The following is a 15,761-nucleotide window of genomic DNA, read 5'->3' on the forward strand; positions in this document are numbered from 1 at the left end:
TATAATCACATTCTGTGATTAATATTTTATTACACGCAAGCAAAGTTTTCAGATATTATTGTCCTTTCCTTGAATGAATTATTAAGGTGGACCATTTGCATTTTGCTTGAGAATGAACAACTGGTGCTTACCTCAAAGGACTTCATGAATAATTTCAGCGGTGGAAAAAGACTATGACTATATTTACTGTAACTACAGTACAGTTTTTCTCCAGTACGTTTAAGAGGGAAATATTGTACTTTTTACTCTATTACATTTATGACTGTTATAGTTACTAGTAACTATTTGCAGATTAACATTTTACACAAAAAACATGATAGGCTTAAATAATACAATACATTGCTAAAGATTAAACCCGTGGCTCACAAATGTTTGGGCCTGTGACCCCTAACTAAAAAGAATTATGAAGTTGGGGCCTCTCATCTCAGATCTCAGGTCGGTTGTTAGCAGTTACATTAAAGAGTGATTTCCCCTTTTAACATTTCAGATTACTTCTTTTAAATTATTGTTCAAGGTCCAAAGGGGTCAAATTATCTAATATTTCACAAAAAAGAAACAAAAAAAAGACCACATTTGTGGAGCTGAACTTTATTTCGTCTATTTCGTTTATGTCCTACTCACAATGCCTCTGATTTATTTTGTGACCCTTGGGAGGGGTCAGAGCCCTGGGTCAGAAAACACTGGACTTGATGCTTCAGTATTAACAATCTAATAATGTCATGTGTTACTCACAGGTGCCAATTTTTTTGCTGCATGACTACTTTCACTTTTGAAACATTAAGTAGATTTTGCCAATGATAGTAATGTTATTTAAATGGGATTTAGAATTAAGGGTTTTTACTGAGGTTTTATGATAAGAAGTTATCTAATCTTGTTTGATTTGAAGTTAGTTTCTGAGCTTTGGCTTATTCCAAATTGCCTCCTCCCATTGCTCCTTATAGATCTTCTAGTTTTGTTTGACTGCATTGATATCAGACCTCAATCACTCCTGAATACAAAATATAAATCAGAGAGAGAACATACTAGTTACAAAATAGTTTGAACCTGTGTGTGTGTGTGTGTGTGTGTGTGTGTGTGTGTGTGTGTGTGTGTGTGTGTGTGTGTGTGTGTATGTGTGTGTGTGTGTAATAATAGCCTCGGTGATCCTGGCTGTACTTGCCCCCTGGTAGTTTCTGAGTTGAGCTGAGTGGATGGAGGCAGGCAGCAACTAGCTAGTCAAAACACTCACAGTGACAGCGATGAACCGACAAGGTAAGACCAGCTCACATTGTCTTTGTAGCACCGCACAGTTAATTTGCACAGATATCCGGTCTAATTTAGTTTAGTCTACAACTGTGTTTAGTCACAACACACAGTGTGTTTGTGCTGCGGTCGACGCTAGCTAACGTTAGCTACCGTGTGCAACAGGTAAGGTTAGCTGTTAGCCTGCTAGTTCAGCACTGCGGACAGCTCCGGCTGTCTGGGTTTGTTGCATTGTTGTAATAATATTTAATACATTTTGTATCACATTACAATGCAGATGTGAGGACATTTTAAGTGTTTATTAATGTACAGTTACAACTTCTCCCATGACGACGCACTGCATATTATTACACCTGTGTAATAATTTTGTCATTCATAATCTGTTTACACACCAGCCTCCACTTATGAATGTCCACAGACTGAGTTATAAATGTTGAGAGATCCATCATTAGCACTTGATATAACTACATAATAGTCTGTTATAAATCATTTATCAAGTGTTATTATATTGCTTATAAATTCTAAATTGGGGGACTTATTTCACCTTTCTTCTTTCTAAGGTTTTGGTGGGGCTCCATCATCCATAAACTTCTCCACGGGGATAACAGGAACAGCCATCAATGAATGCCCACCCTCAGATTTGACAGAGGAGGACTTAGACAGTTTACGGGTTGAACTTTCAAAGGTGATGAAGCTCTTTTGGGCGATTCATCATAATGTGTAACATGTCTAGTTAGTATTGTCTCTTTTCTAATTAAAGCATTTTCTGTTTTTACTTAACATAGACGGAGGATGAAATTCAGACCTTGCGACAGGTGCTTTTGGCCAAAGAAAAATATGCAGCAGACATCAGGAGGCAGCTGGGTATGAGCCCTCTCAGTAACATCAAACAGAACCTGTCCAAAGGCTGGCAAGAAGTCCAAACCTCAGCCCCGTAAGTGCATCCTCATAAATATTGCATGTTTACTCTATGGGACACAAATGAAATAGTAAGGTCTGCTACTTAAACACTTCACTATGCACCTCCCTAGTCTTATCTGATTTAAGACACCCAACCCCTGCACTAGCAGAACATTTCCAACACATTGTCTTAGTGTGAGTTGCTTACATAACCACGAAAACCACACTAATGACTAATGACTGTCATGGTCTCTCTCTTAAGTCATGGTAATCACCTGCTAACTTGTGCACATTCTTTTCTTGTTTCAGATATCTCACTGCCTCTGCCACATTGGAGGACATCAGCCACTCCACTGTGTGAGTGTATATCATCATGAGTACAGCATTTCCTGAAAAAAAACAACATTTGTACTACATTTCTTGGCGTGGGGTTTCCCAAAGTTTTGTCCTGTGCTGTCTTGCTAAAGCGGGATCTGTTCTAAGAAAGAAGTGATGGGATTGTCAAGGCCAAATAGGATCGGTGCCCCATTAATAGCCTTACAGCCTGACTTAGCACAAGGAGCAGTAGTATTGGCAGGCAACAGCAGGACCAACCAGAAGCGTTTGTTTGAATCAGAGTGAAGAAGGGATCTTCTGTAGACAGGTGGACCGTAGTCATTGACGTATATGAGCTCATTGTCAACTGTTTATATTCTGTGTGTGAATTCATACATTTGTGCCCTTTAAATGTACTGTCCTGTTTGCAATTCATCCCCATGTGTGTTGGCAATATTGTGACTTTCCTCCATACAGATCCTGACAGCTACCTGTTGTTTTTACCTGTAGATATGTGAGGACACGGGAGAGTCTCTCTCAGGCAGGCCAGGTGACGTCTTCTGCGCTGTCCACTATGGGCGTGGTGATCACCAGGAGACTGGCCGAGATGAGGTAACCTCAGAATTGGCTTAGCTACTCCCTCCTAATTTTTAAGAGAAAAACAAAGTTGAATACAAATTTTATTTTTTGGTTTCAATTTGAACTTATTAGCTTGAAGTGTTAAGGAGTTACAGCAATTTCTGGTACACCAGTGTTCCCTCATTACTATGCAAATTTCTGCATCAAGCTGCTCAGAAATCTAATCAGATCATCTTCTCCATATGGGGTTCTTTTGGAGTAAGTATCAAGTTTACTCTGTTCACAAGAATGTGTCCAGAGAGTCACAGATGCCATCATAACGACATACAAATTGCTCAATAATGAATCATAAAAAACCAAAATGAGCAGAAGAAATTAGCTTGAGATAGCGTTTTTTGTCCTCAGTGATACACCTTTACCACATTAATAAAAACACCACACATTGCTTGTGGAGAATGAAAGAAGAAGGAGGGTTAACAGTGCATCAAAGCGCCTGGTAAAGAAAAAAGAAAAAAAAGGCTAATTCAGCCAAGCAGATGGACAAACAGGAGACCAACAGAGTCACGACCAGTGGGCAACATGTCACACACAGCTCCTCCATGCTCTATAAAGTATGACTATTTTGAACTCAAAGATTTTGGGTGAAGTATAAGTTGAAGGGCCTCCTGGTTGTGTTGTTTGTTTAGCCAGTAAGCAACCATAATCCAATCACACTGGTACATCTGGACATCAGCAGCAGTAGCTGATAAGTCTGTTGTTGTTCTCATCCATGTGGAAACAGACGCTGGTGTGACGTTATCTGTGTGTCTGTCTTTATCTTCATGCTTCAAACTCAACAGAGCTCTGCCTCTTCCAAGCCCACCACGGTAAGACCTGTGGTAAGACTAACCTGAGCTCAGTGTTGTGAAGCTGAACTGACTGAAGTGGGTGTGACTAGAACATGAGTGAAGTTTAAAGTAGAATAAAGCAAATTTAAAGTTAGTTACATCTTTGTACAGCTTTAGTAGCTGTTAGATAATCATATAGTTGACATGAATATAGTGTACTGAATACTTTATGAAACATTAAAATAGGGAACCAAACTTACAGTCACAAATATGGTAGCTGGTGGTTACAGGCAAAAACACACCTAAAGTAGCACACCAAAGTGTCCAAAGTGTGAGATGAATTAAAGAGTAAAAGCGACAGGCTCTCTACTTTGCCACATACCATTAATTACATTGTTTATGTGCTTTTTCTGATTCTGTATTGTTTGTAAGCCTTACTTGTCACTTTTAATACTCAAATTCCCTTCATTCTTTCCCTTACCCAGCACCCTGAGCCACACCGTAAGTGTCCCGACTATGAGGTAAAGCACCATGATTGTTTGTCAGTGCAGTTCCTATATTCACTGCTTACTGCTGTATGTGTTTGGATAACCGAAATACTTCACTAAGATATGGTGAAAAATATGTAATTGGTCATTTATCTTTATATATTTAATACCCTGCAGAAACTCTTCGACTTTCAAGTCTTTTGAGGACATGGTTGGCAATGTGAAGGTGAGTTTATCAAAACAGCAGACACACAATGCACACAATTTTCTTATTGTATTGTGAGTATTGATCACTTGTTTTATGTCTAAATCACGCAGGATAAGGTGGCTGGCAGTATGACAAATAATGGAGATACATCTGGGTTTGAAAGAAGATCATCACGCCACAACACATGAGATAAAATACTACATTTAATTATTTTTCATATCTTGTAAAGTTATGAAAGAATGTTATGTTCACCCTTGTCAATGTGAATTTGTCCGATGTTATTTCTGACTGTTAATTAATACAGAATGACAAATAGAATGTATTAAATTTGTAATGCAAACTCATTTTAATCTCAAATGTCAAAATAATCTTTCAATATGTAATATTTCAGCATGTTTCATAAATGTAATTATTTTTAGTACAGTAAAAACATCTTCTAAAATCAACTGAATTACTTGCAATATGCATTCATTGACATTAATTGTGACATTTACAAGAAAGAATATGACTTTCATAAACTATTTTTGTACTTCCAGTTAAAGTCAGTTGAATGGTGTGTGGCCTCCTGTCATTAATGGTCACTTGAGCAAATTGAATTTACTTGCATTATTCTTCTTGAATCCTCACACTCAATGTCAGGGTATGTTTATAGGAAACCATCAGTGGTGGCCTTGATATACTGTATAGCCTTTGGGTGGTGCTAGAGGCATAAAAATGTATTAACTGCGTTTTGTTTAGGATATGAAAAAAGGCAGAGATTATTGTTATTGTTTGTACAAGTCAGAGTCGTGTTCGTCAGAAAGATATCTTCAGGTCCTATATGTTCGGTCAAAACATGGCCAAAGTACGTGGTAAAATGTATTAATTAAGAAGAAAAGAACTGTTCCCTGACCGGGAATCGAACCCGGGCCGCGGCGGTGAGAGCGCCGAATCCTAACCACTAGACCACCAGGGAGAGTTGAATTCGAAGAAGATAACATCTGTCTTAAACATGCACTTCACGTTATAAACTGAAGGTTTTAATTTTTAAGGGAAGCAGAGTACTCGCTAAATAATAGAACTAAAAAATCAGACAAACAAACAAACAAAAAAATCACTGCTATGAAGTGATTAGGTAACCAACACATCTCTCACCCACTGTGATCAGAACCTGTTTTCCTTCGTCGAGTTAGATCATTTATGGAATAAACTAAAAGTAACTGAATGAAACATCGTTCATATTTAGAATTATTATTTAATTCAATGGATTGAATGGTTTGAATGGGTTATTAAATTCTATTAATTAAATTTTTTTTTTATTAGATATGGCATTTCAGAAAGAGATCTGGGCCCACATTTATCAATGTGCTGAAGGTTAAATATTGAATTTAAGTGAAACAAAAAAAGTAAAACTCATTACAGGATTTGTTTCATCTATCCATCCATCTTGGATCACCCACCTTTCAAGGTACTGCACCCAGTTCTGGCAGCGAGGTAACTTCTACCTCTTTAGCGCAGAACTCTTCACTCAAGGTACATGAAATTTCTTCAAGGCCTTCCATTGAAGAAGAGTAGGCTGAAGAGACAAGCAAACCCCATGACATACCTGATGCAAGGATCTCTGTTTGAAGCACTGGCCAAAACAGAAATAATCATCAACCTGTTTTATGTGGAGGAGGATATTGAGAAGGCCCTTCCTCATGAACATCGCACCAGTTCCCTCAGTGATGCGCCTACATGAGGTAGCCATACTAGCAAGAGGTAATCTGAGCTGTGCACCTGTGAAGAACCTCAAGTGTGAATGCCACAGTTCCCAGGGCTTCGTTTTCCCCTTGGACAGACTCCAAGTTGACTAGACCCAGCCTGTGACTACTTCAAAATAGTGTGTTGTCAGATTTGATGACGACCCAGGAATCGTGATGGTAACAGATACGCTCAGGTCAAGTGCATGCACTTGACACTTATTTTAATTCCTGACCAACTACCAGTTACTACCTGCCATATGGTGATCCAAATAGATATTTGGTTGGATCTTACACAGTAATATGATTTGTTTGTTTTGATGTCATGATGAGTTGCTATGGCATTTCAATCTTACAGATTGCTGAAGTATAATGTATATTAATGCAGAAATGCTGCATCAAATAACCGTACAAAAATCTAGGCTACCACTTTACCTAAAAACACTGTTCCAGTTTTGCAAACGCCTTCGGTAAACGTAGGACAGTGCTAAAAATAAGCTTTCTGAGAAAACTTAATTTGACATTGAACGTGGCTTTATTAAAATAATTGCTGGACAAAAACATGTTTGGTTTTTTTTTTAGAGTCCGGTTCATTTAACGGTTTACTCTTCCTACACACATCCAACCAACCTCTCTTGGACTTTAAACCATGCCACCAATGGTAATGTCACACAGATAAAAAATGGATGTTGAGTGACAAGTGGTGTTGTGGCAAAATTTTAGGATTAAAAAATGTATCGGTTCCATTCAGTTAAATGGGAAAACAAGGAAATGCTTTTGTCCCACGTTTTCTGAACCCACCCTGCATTGAAAGCAACAGGAGAGGATGTTATACTGGCTAGTAGTAACAGGAGGGAAGATTACAGCTAGAAATAGCACTGTTCCATTAAGGAACCTGATTATTGTTTTGAAACGGACTTTAAGAAATGTGAACCTATGCTTTAAAGGCGTGTTAGAAATTTAAACGTGAGCCAGCTAACAAACGTGAAGGTGCGCTTGTGTCCTTCCACGGGTTATTTAAAGCCTATCCAAAGCCTCACTTTGTCTGGTGTCACGGAGTTCCCGCCCTTAAACCAACGAGATCAACCGCACGTTCTGTGTCCTCATGGTACCACAGTCCCCGCCCCGTGTCACAGCAGCACGCGCCGGGGCCATGTCCTATAAAAGCTGATCCACAAGCAATCCTGAATCAGCGACTGCCTGCAGTGTAGTGACCGAGAGTGGTCCACACGGAGAGTTCATCCACAAATGGGCCATTGTAACAAGTAGCACCTCTTCTACTTCAAGCCATCCGCACCTTACAACCGCACCTGGTGCCAACAGCAGCATCCTAATACCTAAAGGTAGGTCCAAACACTGTCACTGAAAAGCTCTTCTCTCCTACCTTTTCATCACAAACTACAAAGGTAGTTTTTGCATAAGTTTGCTGGAATGCTTTCTGTCATGCTCTGTGTCAGTTTTTGAATATCCGAATGTACACAAAATCCCAAATGCATTTTCTCCAGGACATACAGTAAATACTAGCAGGTGAAATTGCCTCCTGGCCACCGTTTAAAGTGAAGCTGCTGTTTATCTAGGCTATGAAGTACAGACATGTATTTGTCTGCTCCTTGAAATCCCCAAAGCCATCTGCTGCTCACCTGGTGTTAAGCTTTACAGCCTCCAACTGGTTCTCAGGCTCCAGGCTGATAACAACATATTCTGCTGTTAAGGGTCAGGAATACATGTGAAATATGACATGCATGCACAAATGATAAATGTTTATTCACATTTTGCTGCACTATTGATAAATCCTGAAAAAGGGTGAGTTATAATTTTATTTTTGCTTCTGGCATTAAAACATTTGGTTAGAGCCATCTATAGTTTCCTGTGTGAACAGCAGTAGTAGCTTGGATGTCCATCAGGAATGCAAACATGTCCTGTATTGCAGCACTTGCACAATTTTAAGCCAGTTGCTTCGACAGTCACGTAGCCAGCTCGTGCACCTCCTTATCTGAGTCTAGCTGGGCATGTGGGCTTGCCCTCATACACACTCTAGTTATTTGAGTCATGGAAAACAGGAGTCTCAGAAGCAGCTGCTTCCGTTTTATCACTCTGCAGTGAAGGGCTGCATGTGGACAGGAATGGAGCACAAAGGGCATGAATGAATGCTGCACAGATTCCTTGAAACAGATCATGAGCGACATGCTCTTCTGTGAATGCTGTCAGAGCAGATGTGCTTTCTCACCTCATGTCTGTGTAAACCCAGACAGGATCTTTGCACTGAAGCACTGTGTTTGCATGCAGTGCTTTTTAAAAAGATAAAATGTGATAACAGTACAATAAGCAGACACATTGCAAAAGAAAATGGAAAGATATGAAATAATGATAAAAACGTGACACCATCATTTTTTTTTCCTTTTTGAATCCAGCCTATTAACACAAGTGCCATCTATTCTCCTTTGTCTCTCCTTCAGGTTACCATTTTCCATCTTTGAGCGGTTTTCCACCTAAGGTCGGAGAAAATGGCAGCAATTCCATCAAGTGGCTCCCTCATTGCCACCCATGATTACTATAGAAGTGAGTCAGCTGTGGCTTATATAGATTTGTATCCCATTCATTTTTTTTGGTGAATGGCAAAAATACCAGATCTAATGCCAGTGATTTTTTTCCCACTGTGGAAGTCTCTTTTAGTCTTTGGGAAGATTTTCTGACCTGATTTACTGTCTTTGTTCCAGGGCGCCTTGGGTCCACCTCCAGCAACAGCTCTTGCGGCAGTGCTGAGTACACAGGAGAGGTCATTCCACACCCCCCAGGTATGAAAAGGGATGAGGATTACTTTTGAGATTAAATGTGAAAATGTGAAGTGTCCCTGCACCAAAACAATACCTTCTAAAAGTCACTTTGTTTCTTCAGGACTTCAAAGGCAAGACTCTGGCCACTGGTGGACTTCATTTTTCTTTGCAAAACCGAACCAGCCAGGCATCCAGAATGGATCTGAAAATCAAAAGTGAGTGTCAAGATAATGTCACAACAAGCGCCAAGTTAAACAGCAGCAGTTCTCGAGTTTTTTGTTTGTTTGGTTTTTTTTGTATTTGGAGTTAAAATTATAGCATCTCTGTGTTGCAGGAACGGAACCTACACAGTGGCCAACGGTCAGGTGACCTGCATCGCCAGGGAAATGGTTTTGAACAGACAGATCAGCGAGAGCAGTGATAATAGAAAGTCTGAACCCTCGTCCCCTCCACCAACTTCTTCCTAGACTCCATTCCCTGCCCCACCACCTGCCCCTCACCTCCGTCACCCTCATCTTGCCATCACATGGTTCAGCACTGGAGATGGAGATGATGGTGGTGACGATGATGGTGTTTTTTACCTTTAGTAAATAGAGTTCGCTTTTCCTTTTTGCCTATGTATAGTATGTTTTTATTATGACCAAAGGTTAAAAAAAAGAATGTAAAAAGTTTTTTTCATTTTATTCTTCTTGTAACTTGACACTGTTAATAATAATAATAAATAAAATGCTTTGCAGTCAGTACTTACATTGTGTTTTATTGTTTCCATAAAGCTGTTACAGACAGGTAGCCAAAATGAACATAGTCTTATTATTATTTAGGAAAACAATGTGATATTGTTTTGTGTTTTTGGTAAATCAAATTTTCAGGACCACATTGTCACCTCTTCATGTGATCCACACTGCTTTATAACTCTGTAGGGAACACACGCAGCCTACTTACCAAACAAAGCTAAGCTGTTTAGCTTTGATATGATTAGCAACGATGAATTCAGTTGTAAATACATTTGCATAACGCCTCACCTTAGCTTGGAAGTAGGTCAACAGCTTCTGAAGAAAGACTGTTATAGAAAGTAAATTTGAAGATAACTATATTTTTTTTTACTATATTGAAACACATACACTGTATTCATATTTTCAGTTCTACAAATGCATGCATTTGTTGGAAATAGCCAAAGGTAGCTGGCCTTAGCATGTCTGCAAAACATCAAGTTACTGATTTATTCTGGCACAGACCTGCTGCTATAATAACCTCATAGCATGAAAATAAAACGGGTCAATTGCTGCTATCAAATCTTTTTTAATGCCTCAGCAGATTGTTGTCAAAGTTTTGGTTCGTGCACATAAAGACTTCAAAGAGAGAGTTTATAATCCTCAATTGCAAGTTTGTCTTAAAATGCAACATGTGTTCACCGTCTTTGTGGGGAAAAAAAAGACAAAGCATGTCAGGAGAGAAATTAATGCATACTACTGCCAGTATGTATAATTAACAAACAAACAACACCTTCCCACACATTACAAAGAAAAAAAACAAGGGGTAAAAATCCTAAGGTGCATTTATAGTAAAAGAAAATGTTTAGTGAGCTGAATAAGGTCTCTAGGAAAAAATGGATGGATAAGGAAAGGTATGTATTACCTATCTCTGCTTATACTGTGTTGCCAGATTGCCAAAGACAAATTTCCATTTTGTGCTAATTTAATTGACAGCAAAGTTTTATCTGATCTTACTTTAATTAGACAGACAGACCCAAGACAGATCTCTTCTCTTTCTTAAGAATTCATTATAATATTTATATTATACAATATTCAGATAACTGTGGTGTGTGCATTACTGCTTACTGTTATAGAGAGCAATAAACTGGTTCTCTGAATTGATTTTTCTGTGAACATTTTGCAATGTGCTCACTGACAACTAAGAATAGACTGAACAAAGTCTGGTTACAGCTCAGTCCTGCTCTAAGATAATACTTCTATTCAAATAGGAAAGTCAAACATTTAAAGTTCTGTATGTGGAACATTTACAGCCACATACTGGGACAAATGTTTTGACAATTAAAGGACAAGAGACATGACTCATGTTTTCAGACCTTCACCCACTCTGCCCATTTAAAAAAGTGCATGATCTGTCCTACCCGCCCTCCAAAGCTGGTCTATTCCTGGCAAAGTATCAGAGAGGCACTTCGGTCTAAAAATGTCCTGTGATCCCGGCCAAGCACAAATGACTCCCGTGTCAGTGAGGTGACATGGGAGTCTCCCATCATGCAGATCTTTTTTTTCATTACTCCAAGAGGCATGCAGGGTAATTGGTGCAAGGACTAGACATTCAAAGGCTGCTAAGACCTACTACAGAGAACGATTTTCAACAGTAACTGCTGCAGCTTAGGCGGCTTATGATTGACTTAGAAGGACAAGATAAGAAAAATGTGGATGAGGCTGTGTTGTATGAGTTTAGGGCTGCTTTTAATTTGACTGATCATGTATTGTTATGAGAGAAACTGAAACGTTTAGCACTTTCGGTCTCTGGCTTAACAGTTATTAGATCAATAAAAAACAGATCTTGTTTTTTAACGGATAATTTTCAAGTTTAAAATCTACTACTTGCGGTATACCTCAAGGAAGCGGTCTAAGACCTTTATTATTTGCTTCTCTCCTTTGTCCATCTTTGTTGTTCTTGTAACAGTGGTAGTGGTAGATCAGCAATATAGTGGACTTCCATCTTTTCTTTGCCTAAAGGTCATTTGGATTATCAGACATTTTTGTGATAGGGCAATCATTCAGGATGGCTTTGACCAGTTGAAACCCTTCATTGTCCAAACTTTGCTGACAAAGGACTGAAGTCAAAATTTTCCTGACCATCCATGTGATGCAATCCCAAAGCACTACCATGATGTGATCCAGCAAATGGGTTAAACTCCACTTAATTCCTTTCTGTGACAAAGATCTTTCAATCCGGTTCTGATCTAAAGAAGCGAAGGCTTCTCTTAACTCTCTTTCTGCTTCCACAAAGTTGGTACCATGGTCCGATCTCGTGTAAGAAACTTGTCCTCTCTGACAGATGAATCTTCGCAAAGCGTTGATACATGAGTTTGTATCAAGAGAGCAAGCTACCTCCAAGTGAACAGCCCTACTTGCCATGCAAGTCAAGATCGCTCCATAACGTTTCATGATGCTGTGTGCTCTTTTTACATCAACTGCACCTAAATAATCTACGCCAACATTCGTGAATGGAGGGAGATCAGGGACAACTCTCTCTGTGGGCAAGTCTGCCATTTTTTGTTCACCAGTTTTTCCTCTGTAACACCTGCAGAATTTGCACCTTCCTACGATTTTCCTCACTGCAGAATTGGCATTTGTGATCCAGTACCTTTTCCTAACAGTGGAAAGCACATGATTCCGCCCACCATGAGCCAGCTGTTCATGAAAATGGCAAAGAATAAGGTTTGAGATGTGTTGGTCTTTGGATAAGAGAAGGGGATGTTTAGTCGCTGGCCAACTCTCAGAAGCCCCTTTTTTTAGAATAGGATCCAGTTTGTAGATAGTACTACTCCTTTTTAGTTCTGATTTGCTAGATGTTAATGCAGCAATTTCATCCTGGAATCTCTCTCACTGACAAAAGGAAACTATTAAAGTTTCTGCTTCTGAGAGATCGTCCAGCGACAATTTCTGACCTCCTAATGAGGCTCTAAAGGCTTACATTTCTTTAGGTACATAGCATAAAGGCGATCCATTGGCACTGATATTTGCAAGCTGCAACTGTTTTCTTCTCTTACTCAGCATGAGGAAGGATCCAAGCAACTGTGACCTTTAACCTTTGCCAGTCAGAACTGTAAGTTATTAGTTGGTAAGTAGCATTCCGTGTCGACAACAGTTGTATTTACCATGACATTTCATTTGAGCTCAGAGTCGTCAGTAGTGACATGTAAATCTAAAGAAGATGCTGGCCATTTCTCCTCAGGTTCCCATAGAAACTTTGGGCTTTCAATCCATCTTTTGTTGACAAGATTTTGTGCCTTCAATCCTCTTGGGGCATCATCAGCAGGTTTTGTAATGGGGGAATGTATCTCCACTGTGACACTGGGATGAGTATTGCTGTGCACTGAATGGGCAGGAAACATCTTGTTGCATGGACTGCTCATACTAAGGCTCATATTTTTTGCCATGTGGATCAAGAGATGTGGGCATGCCTTTAAGTTTACCCTTTCATAAAATATGACTCCGTTGCATTGAATTGTCCTTTTGAAACAATGCTACTTTCACATTTCATGAGGTTCAACACCAACCGCCTCTTTATCATTATGAGGGTTCAACACCAACCTCCGCTTTTTCATTGATACCGTCACCACCAGCAGGACAACTTTCAGTTTTAGACAACCACTAACATTAGCAATAAAGTAACTGACATTCAACTTTTTTGCTTTGAACCATACTTCATATTTTGTTGCTTCATCTTTAGGTAATAACCCCAACAGAGAGGCGTGCAATTGTTTTGCTTCATCACAAAGAACCTTAAACTTGTCAAATGTACATTTCACTTAATTTACATAGTCTTTGTCATCCATCAAGTCAATGATAGTTTGTTAAATTTTGTCTTTTTTTTCTTTTGAAAACTGTCTATTTTTTCCCATCAATGCTTTGGGTGCTCGTTTGACGGTAGGCTTTTTACAGCTTACATAAGTTTTCATATAAATGTGTGCCCACATATATACAATGGCCAAATATGGTTGTATTAGTGTTGCACATACCCCAAACGTTGGCCGGCATAGGTGACCTGACGTCCCGATTTCTGATGCTTGGTGTCCAGAAATGACTCCAGTAAGCCTATCTCCAGCGCATCACACCAGCAGCTGAGGCGCAGCTCCAATCAAGCGAGTGGAAGAAGATCGATGCGTCAGATGTATCGTAGTAATTTGTTCAACGGCGAACTTTGCTGATTCCCAATTAAGCAACACGGCTTATCCCAAATGAAGCAGTTTTGACTTAATTTGTAGTGATTAAGTCCAATACTTTAGGGTTACTTTCAAGTCACTGCAACTTTTAATGTTAATACATGTCCTCGGGATAACTGATAATCTGTCTTTACCAATGCTTTGTTTCATGATGCGCTTATTTCTTATGTCCGCAAATCTGCATGATCCATAATTGCCAATAAAACTTATAGTTAAACGAAAAAAACACGAAATTGTGAAAGCACAGTCAAAAACTGTTTACCTTTCTACAATGAGGGGGTTAAATTTTCGGTGGCCAGCCTTGGCCGTACATCACCCCCTAGTGCTCGGAGGAATAACATACAACTCAAACACATGGGTCAACATATATATATATACAGTATATGGCAAAATCACACACACACCCACAAAAAGAATATGGAGTTTGTGGCTCTATAACAACGTCACCTAACTTACTATTACAATAATTACCAAAACTTGAAGTAGGGTATTTTGGTCAACATATCAGTTAAAGGCAGAGCTGAAACGTAAGTTGTACATTATGGTGTCTATTGAACAAGTTCAGCAAATTAAACTTCTGGATGTAACACTGAGCTGTAAATGATCATGATCACATCGATGTGTCCAATGGTGTGGGTGAGGTCTTTCAGTTGTTAAGGAGGTTCTCCAGTTTTCTACCATTGAATGTCAGGTGACAGGTGGTCACGTCATTATCACTGCTGTTCATGCGTTTGGCCTAATGTTTCTACTCAGGTTAAGGAACTGAAGGCAAGCTCGTGGAGGTAGATTTATTTTACCAAAATAGTGTAAAAAAAATATTTTTTTATAATGTTTGGAGCAATTTGTTGCATTTATTTATGATTATTCTCATCTTTCAGTTTTTCTGGTCATGTACGGTGTGAGGGGGATTGTATGTTTTCTGTTAGTGTGCTGTGTGATTGGAACAATAGCCTGTGTTTTAACAAAACCAATGGGGATAAAAGAAATTAAACAATATGAATTATAGAGCTGAAACATTAAACTAATCAATTAGTCAATCAACAGAAAATTAATCAGTAACTTTCAAGGAAAAAATCCTTCTTAAATGTGATGATTTATATTATATATGATATTCATACATGATAGATAACTGAATATATTTGGGCCTTTGACTGTTGTTTGGACAAAATAATCAATTTGAAGACATCACCTCGGGCTCAGGAAAATATAATGAGTATTTTTCACTGTTCCCTGACAAAACAATTAATCAACAAATTGAGAAAATAATCAGTAGATTAATCTGTGATTATGATAATCAGAAGTTGCAGCTGCAGGTAACAGTTTCTGTCAATTAAGTAATATACCCTTAAAAACATAAGGGGGGAAATAAGTGCTGGAGAACCGTTTTATCGAGGGTTGGTCTTCACAATGTTGAGAACTGAGCTACAACTGAAATTTAGATAAATTTGACTTGGATCATGTTTCTTTGTGATGCTTAATGAAAATCTATTCTTAGGTCAGAGTCTTTCTTTTAATTGCCTGCAGTCAGTGGAAAATGTTGTCATGTCCAAGCGCTCCTACATAGCATTTGGCTCAAAGAGAAATCTGGGGCAAAGGTAACTGGCCCATGACTCAAATAGTCCAACATTCAACTCCACAAAATGTACAAGTTGATACTGCACAGATGAGAGGAAAAGAAACACACATCTAGTTCCGAGTATTAGAAGACATAGTTCATCATTGTATAACTTTAGATATTTGTCTTTTCAGGTAGAGGGGTTCA

The 15,761-nt window shown here is 38.9% G+C and overlaps 2 protein-coding genes and 1 non-coding gene across 7 annotated transcripts; 2 read left to right on the top strand and 1 right to left on the bottom strand.

Annotated features, from left to right (window-relative positions):
• Nucleotides 1-1,103: 1,103 nt before the first annotated feature.
• LOC130175578 (tumor protein D54-like) lies at nt 1,104-5,010 on the top strand. 5 transcript variants are annotated; one of them, XM_056386157.1, is made up of 9 exons: nt 1,104-1,251; nt 1,803-1,927; nt 2,028-2,176; nt 2,452-2,499; nt 2,968-3,069; nt 3,818-3,902; nt 4,349-4,384; nt 4,529-4,577; nt 4,670-5,010. In XM_056386157.1, exons 1-8 carry the CDS (start codon nt 1,239-1,241, stop codon nt 4,553-4,555), a joined length of 585 nt encoding a protein of 194 aa, XP_056242132.1. In that variant the 5' UTR covers nt 1,104-1,238; the 3' UTR covers nt 4,556-4,577; nt 4,670-5,010. The 5 variants fall into 5 exon arrangements, with proteins under 5 accessions (XP_056242132.1, XP_056242133.1, XP_056242130.1 ...); XM_056386158.1 differs by having other exon boundaries at nt 4,349-4,364; XM_056386155.1 differs by having other exon boundaries at nt 3,876-3,902.
• Nucleotides 5,011-5,442: 432 nt separating this feature from the next.
• trnae-cuc (transfer RNA glutamic acid (anticodon CUC)) lies at nt 5,443-5,514 on the bottom strand. The gene has a single exon. It is a non-coding gene; the product is annotated as a tRNA-Glu (tRNA).
• A 1,951-nt stretch (nt 5,515-7,465) lies between these two features.
• Nucleotides 7,466-9,797, top strand: ppdpfa (pancreatic progenitor cell differentiation and proliferation factor a). The gene is made up of 5 exons (XM_056386160.1): nt 7,466-7,623; nt 8,737-8,839; nt 8,998-9,075; nt 9,176-9,269; nt 9,389-9,797. Exons 2-5 carry the CDS (start codon nt 8,785-8,787, stop codon nt 9,519-9,521), a joined length of 360 nt encoding a protein of 119 aa, XP_056242135.1. The 5' UTR covers nt 7,466-7,623; nt 8,737-8,784; the 3' UTR covers nt 9,522-9,797.
• The last annotated feature ends 5,964 nt before the right edge of the window (nt 9,798-15,761 follow it).

Source organism: Seriola aureovittata, chromosome 9 (genome assembly GCF_021018895.1).
Source record: "Seriola aureovittata isolate HTS-2021-v1 ecotype China chromosome 9, ASM2101889v1, whole genome shotgun sequence".
Lineage (NCBI taxonomy): Eukaryota > Metazoa > Chordata > Actinopteri > Carangiformes > Carangidae > Seriola > Seriola aureovittata.

Excerpts from the sequence above, each read along its gene's own strand:
- ppdpfa (XM_056386160.1), top strand. The coding sequence starts at position 8,785 with ATGGCAGCAATTCCATCAAGTGGCTCCCTCATTGCCACCCATGATTAC. Across the intron at positions 9,076-9,175 it reads GGTCATTCCACACCCCCCAG|GACTTCAAAGGCAAGACTCT; the intron begins GTATGAAAAGGG and ends TTGTTTCTTCAG. Across the intron at positions 9,270-9,388 it reads AATGGATCTGAAAATCAAAA|GAACGGAACCTACACAGTGG; the intron begins GTGAGTGTCAAG and ends TCTGTGTTGCAG.
- LOC130175578 (XM_056386155.1), top strand. Across the intron at positions 3,903-4,348 it reads CCTCTTCCAAGCCCACCACG|CACCCTGAGCCACACCGTAA; the intron begins GTAAGACCTGTG and ends TCCCTTACCCAG. Across the intron at positions 4,578-4,669 it reads ACATGGTTGGCAATGTGAAG|GATAAGGTGGCTGGCAGTAT; the intron begins GTGAGTTTATCA and ends TAAATCACGCAG.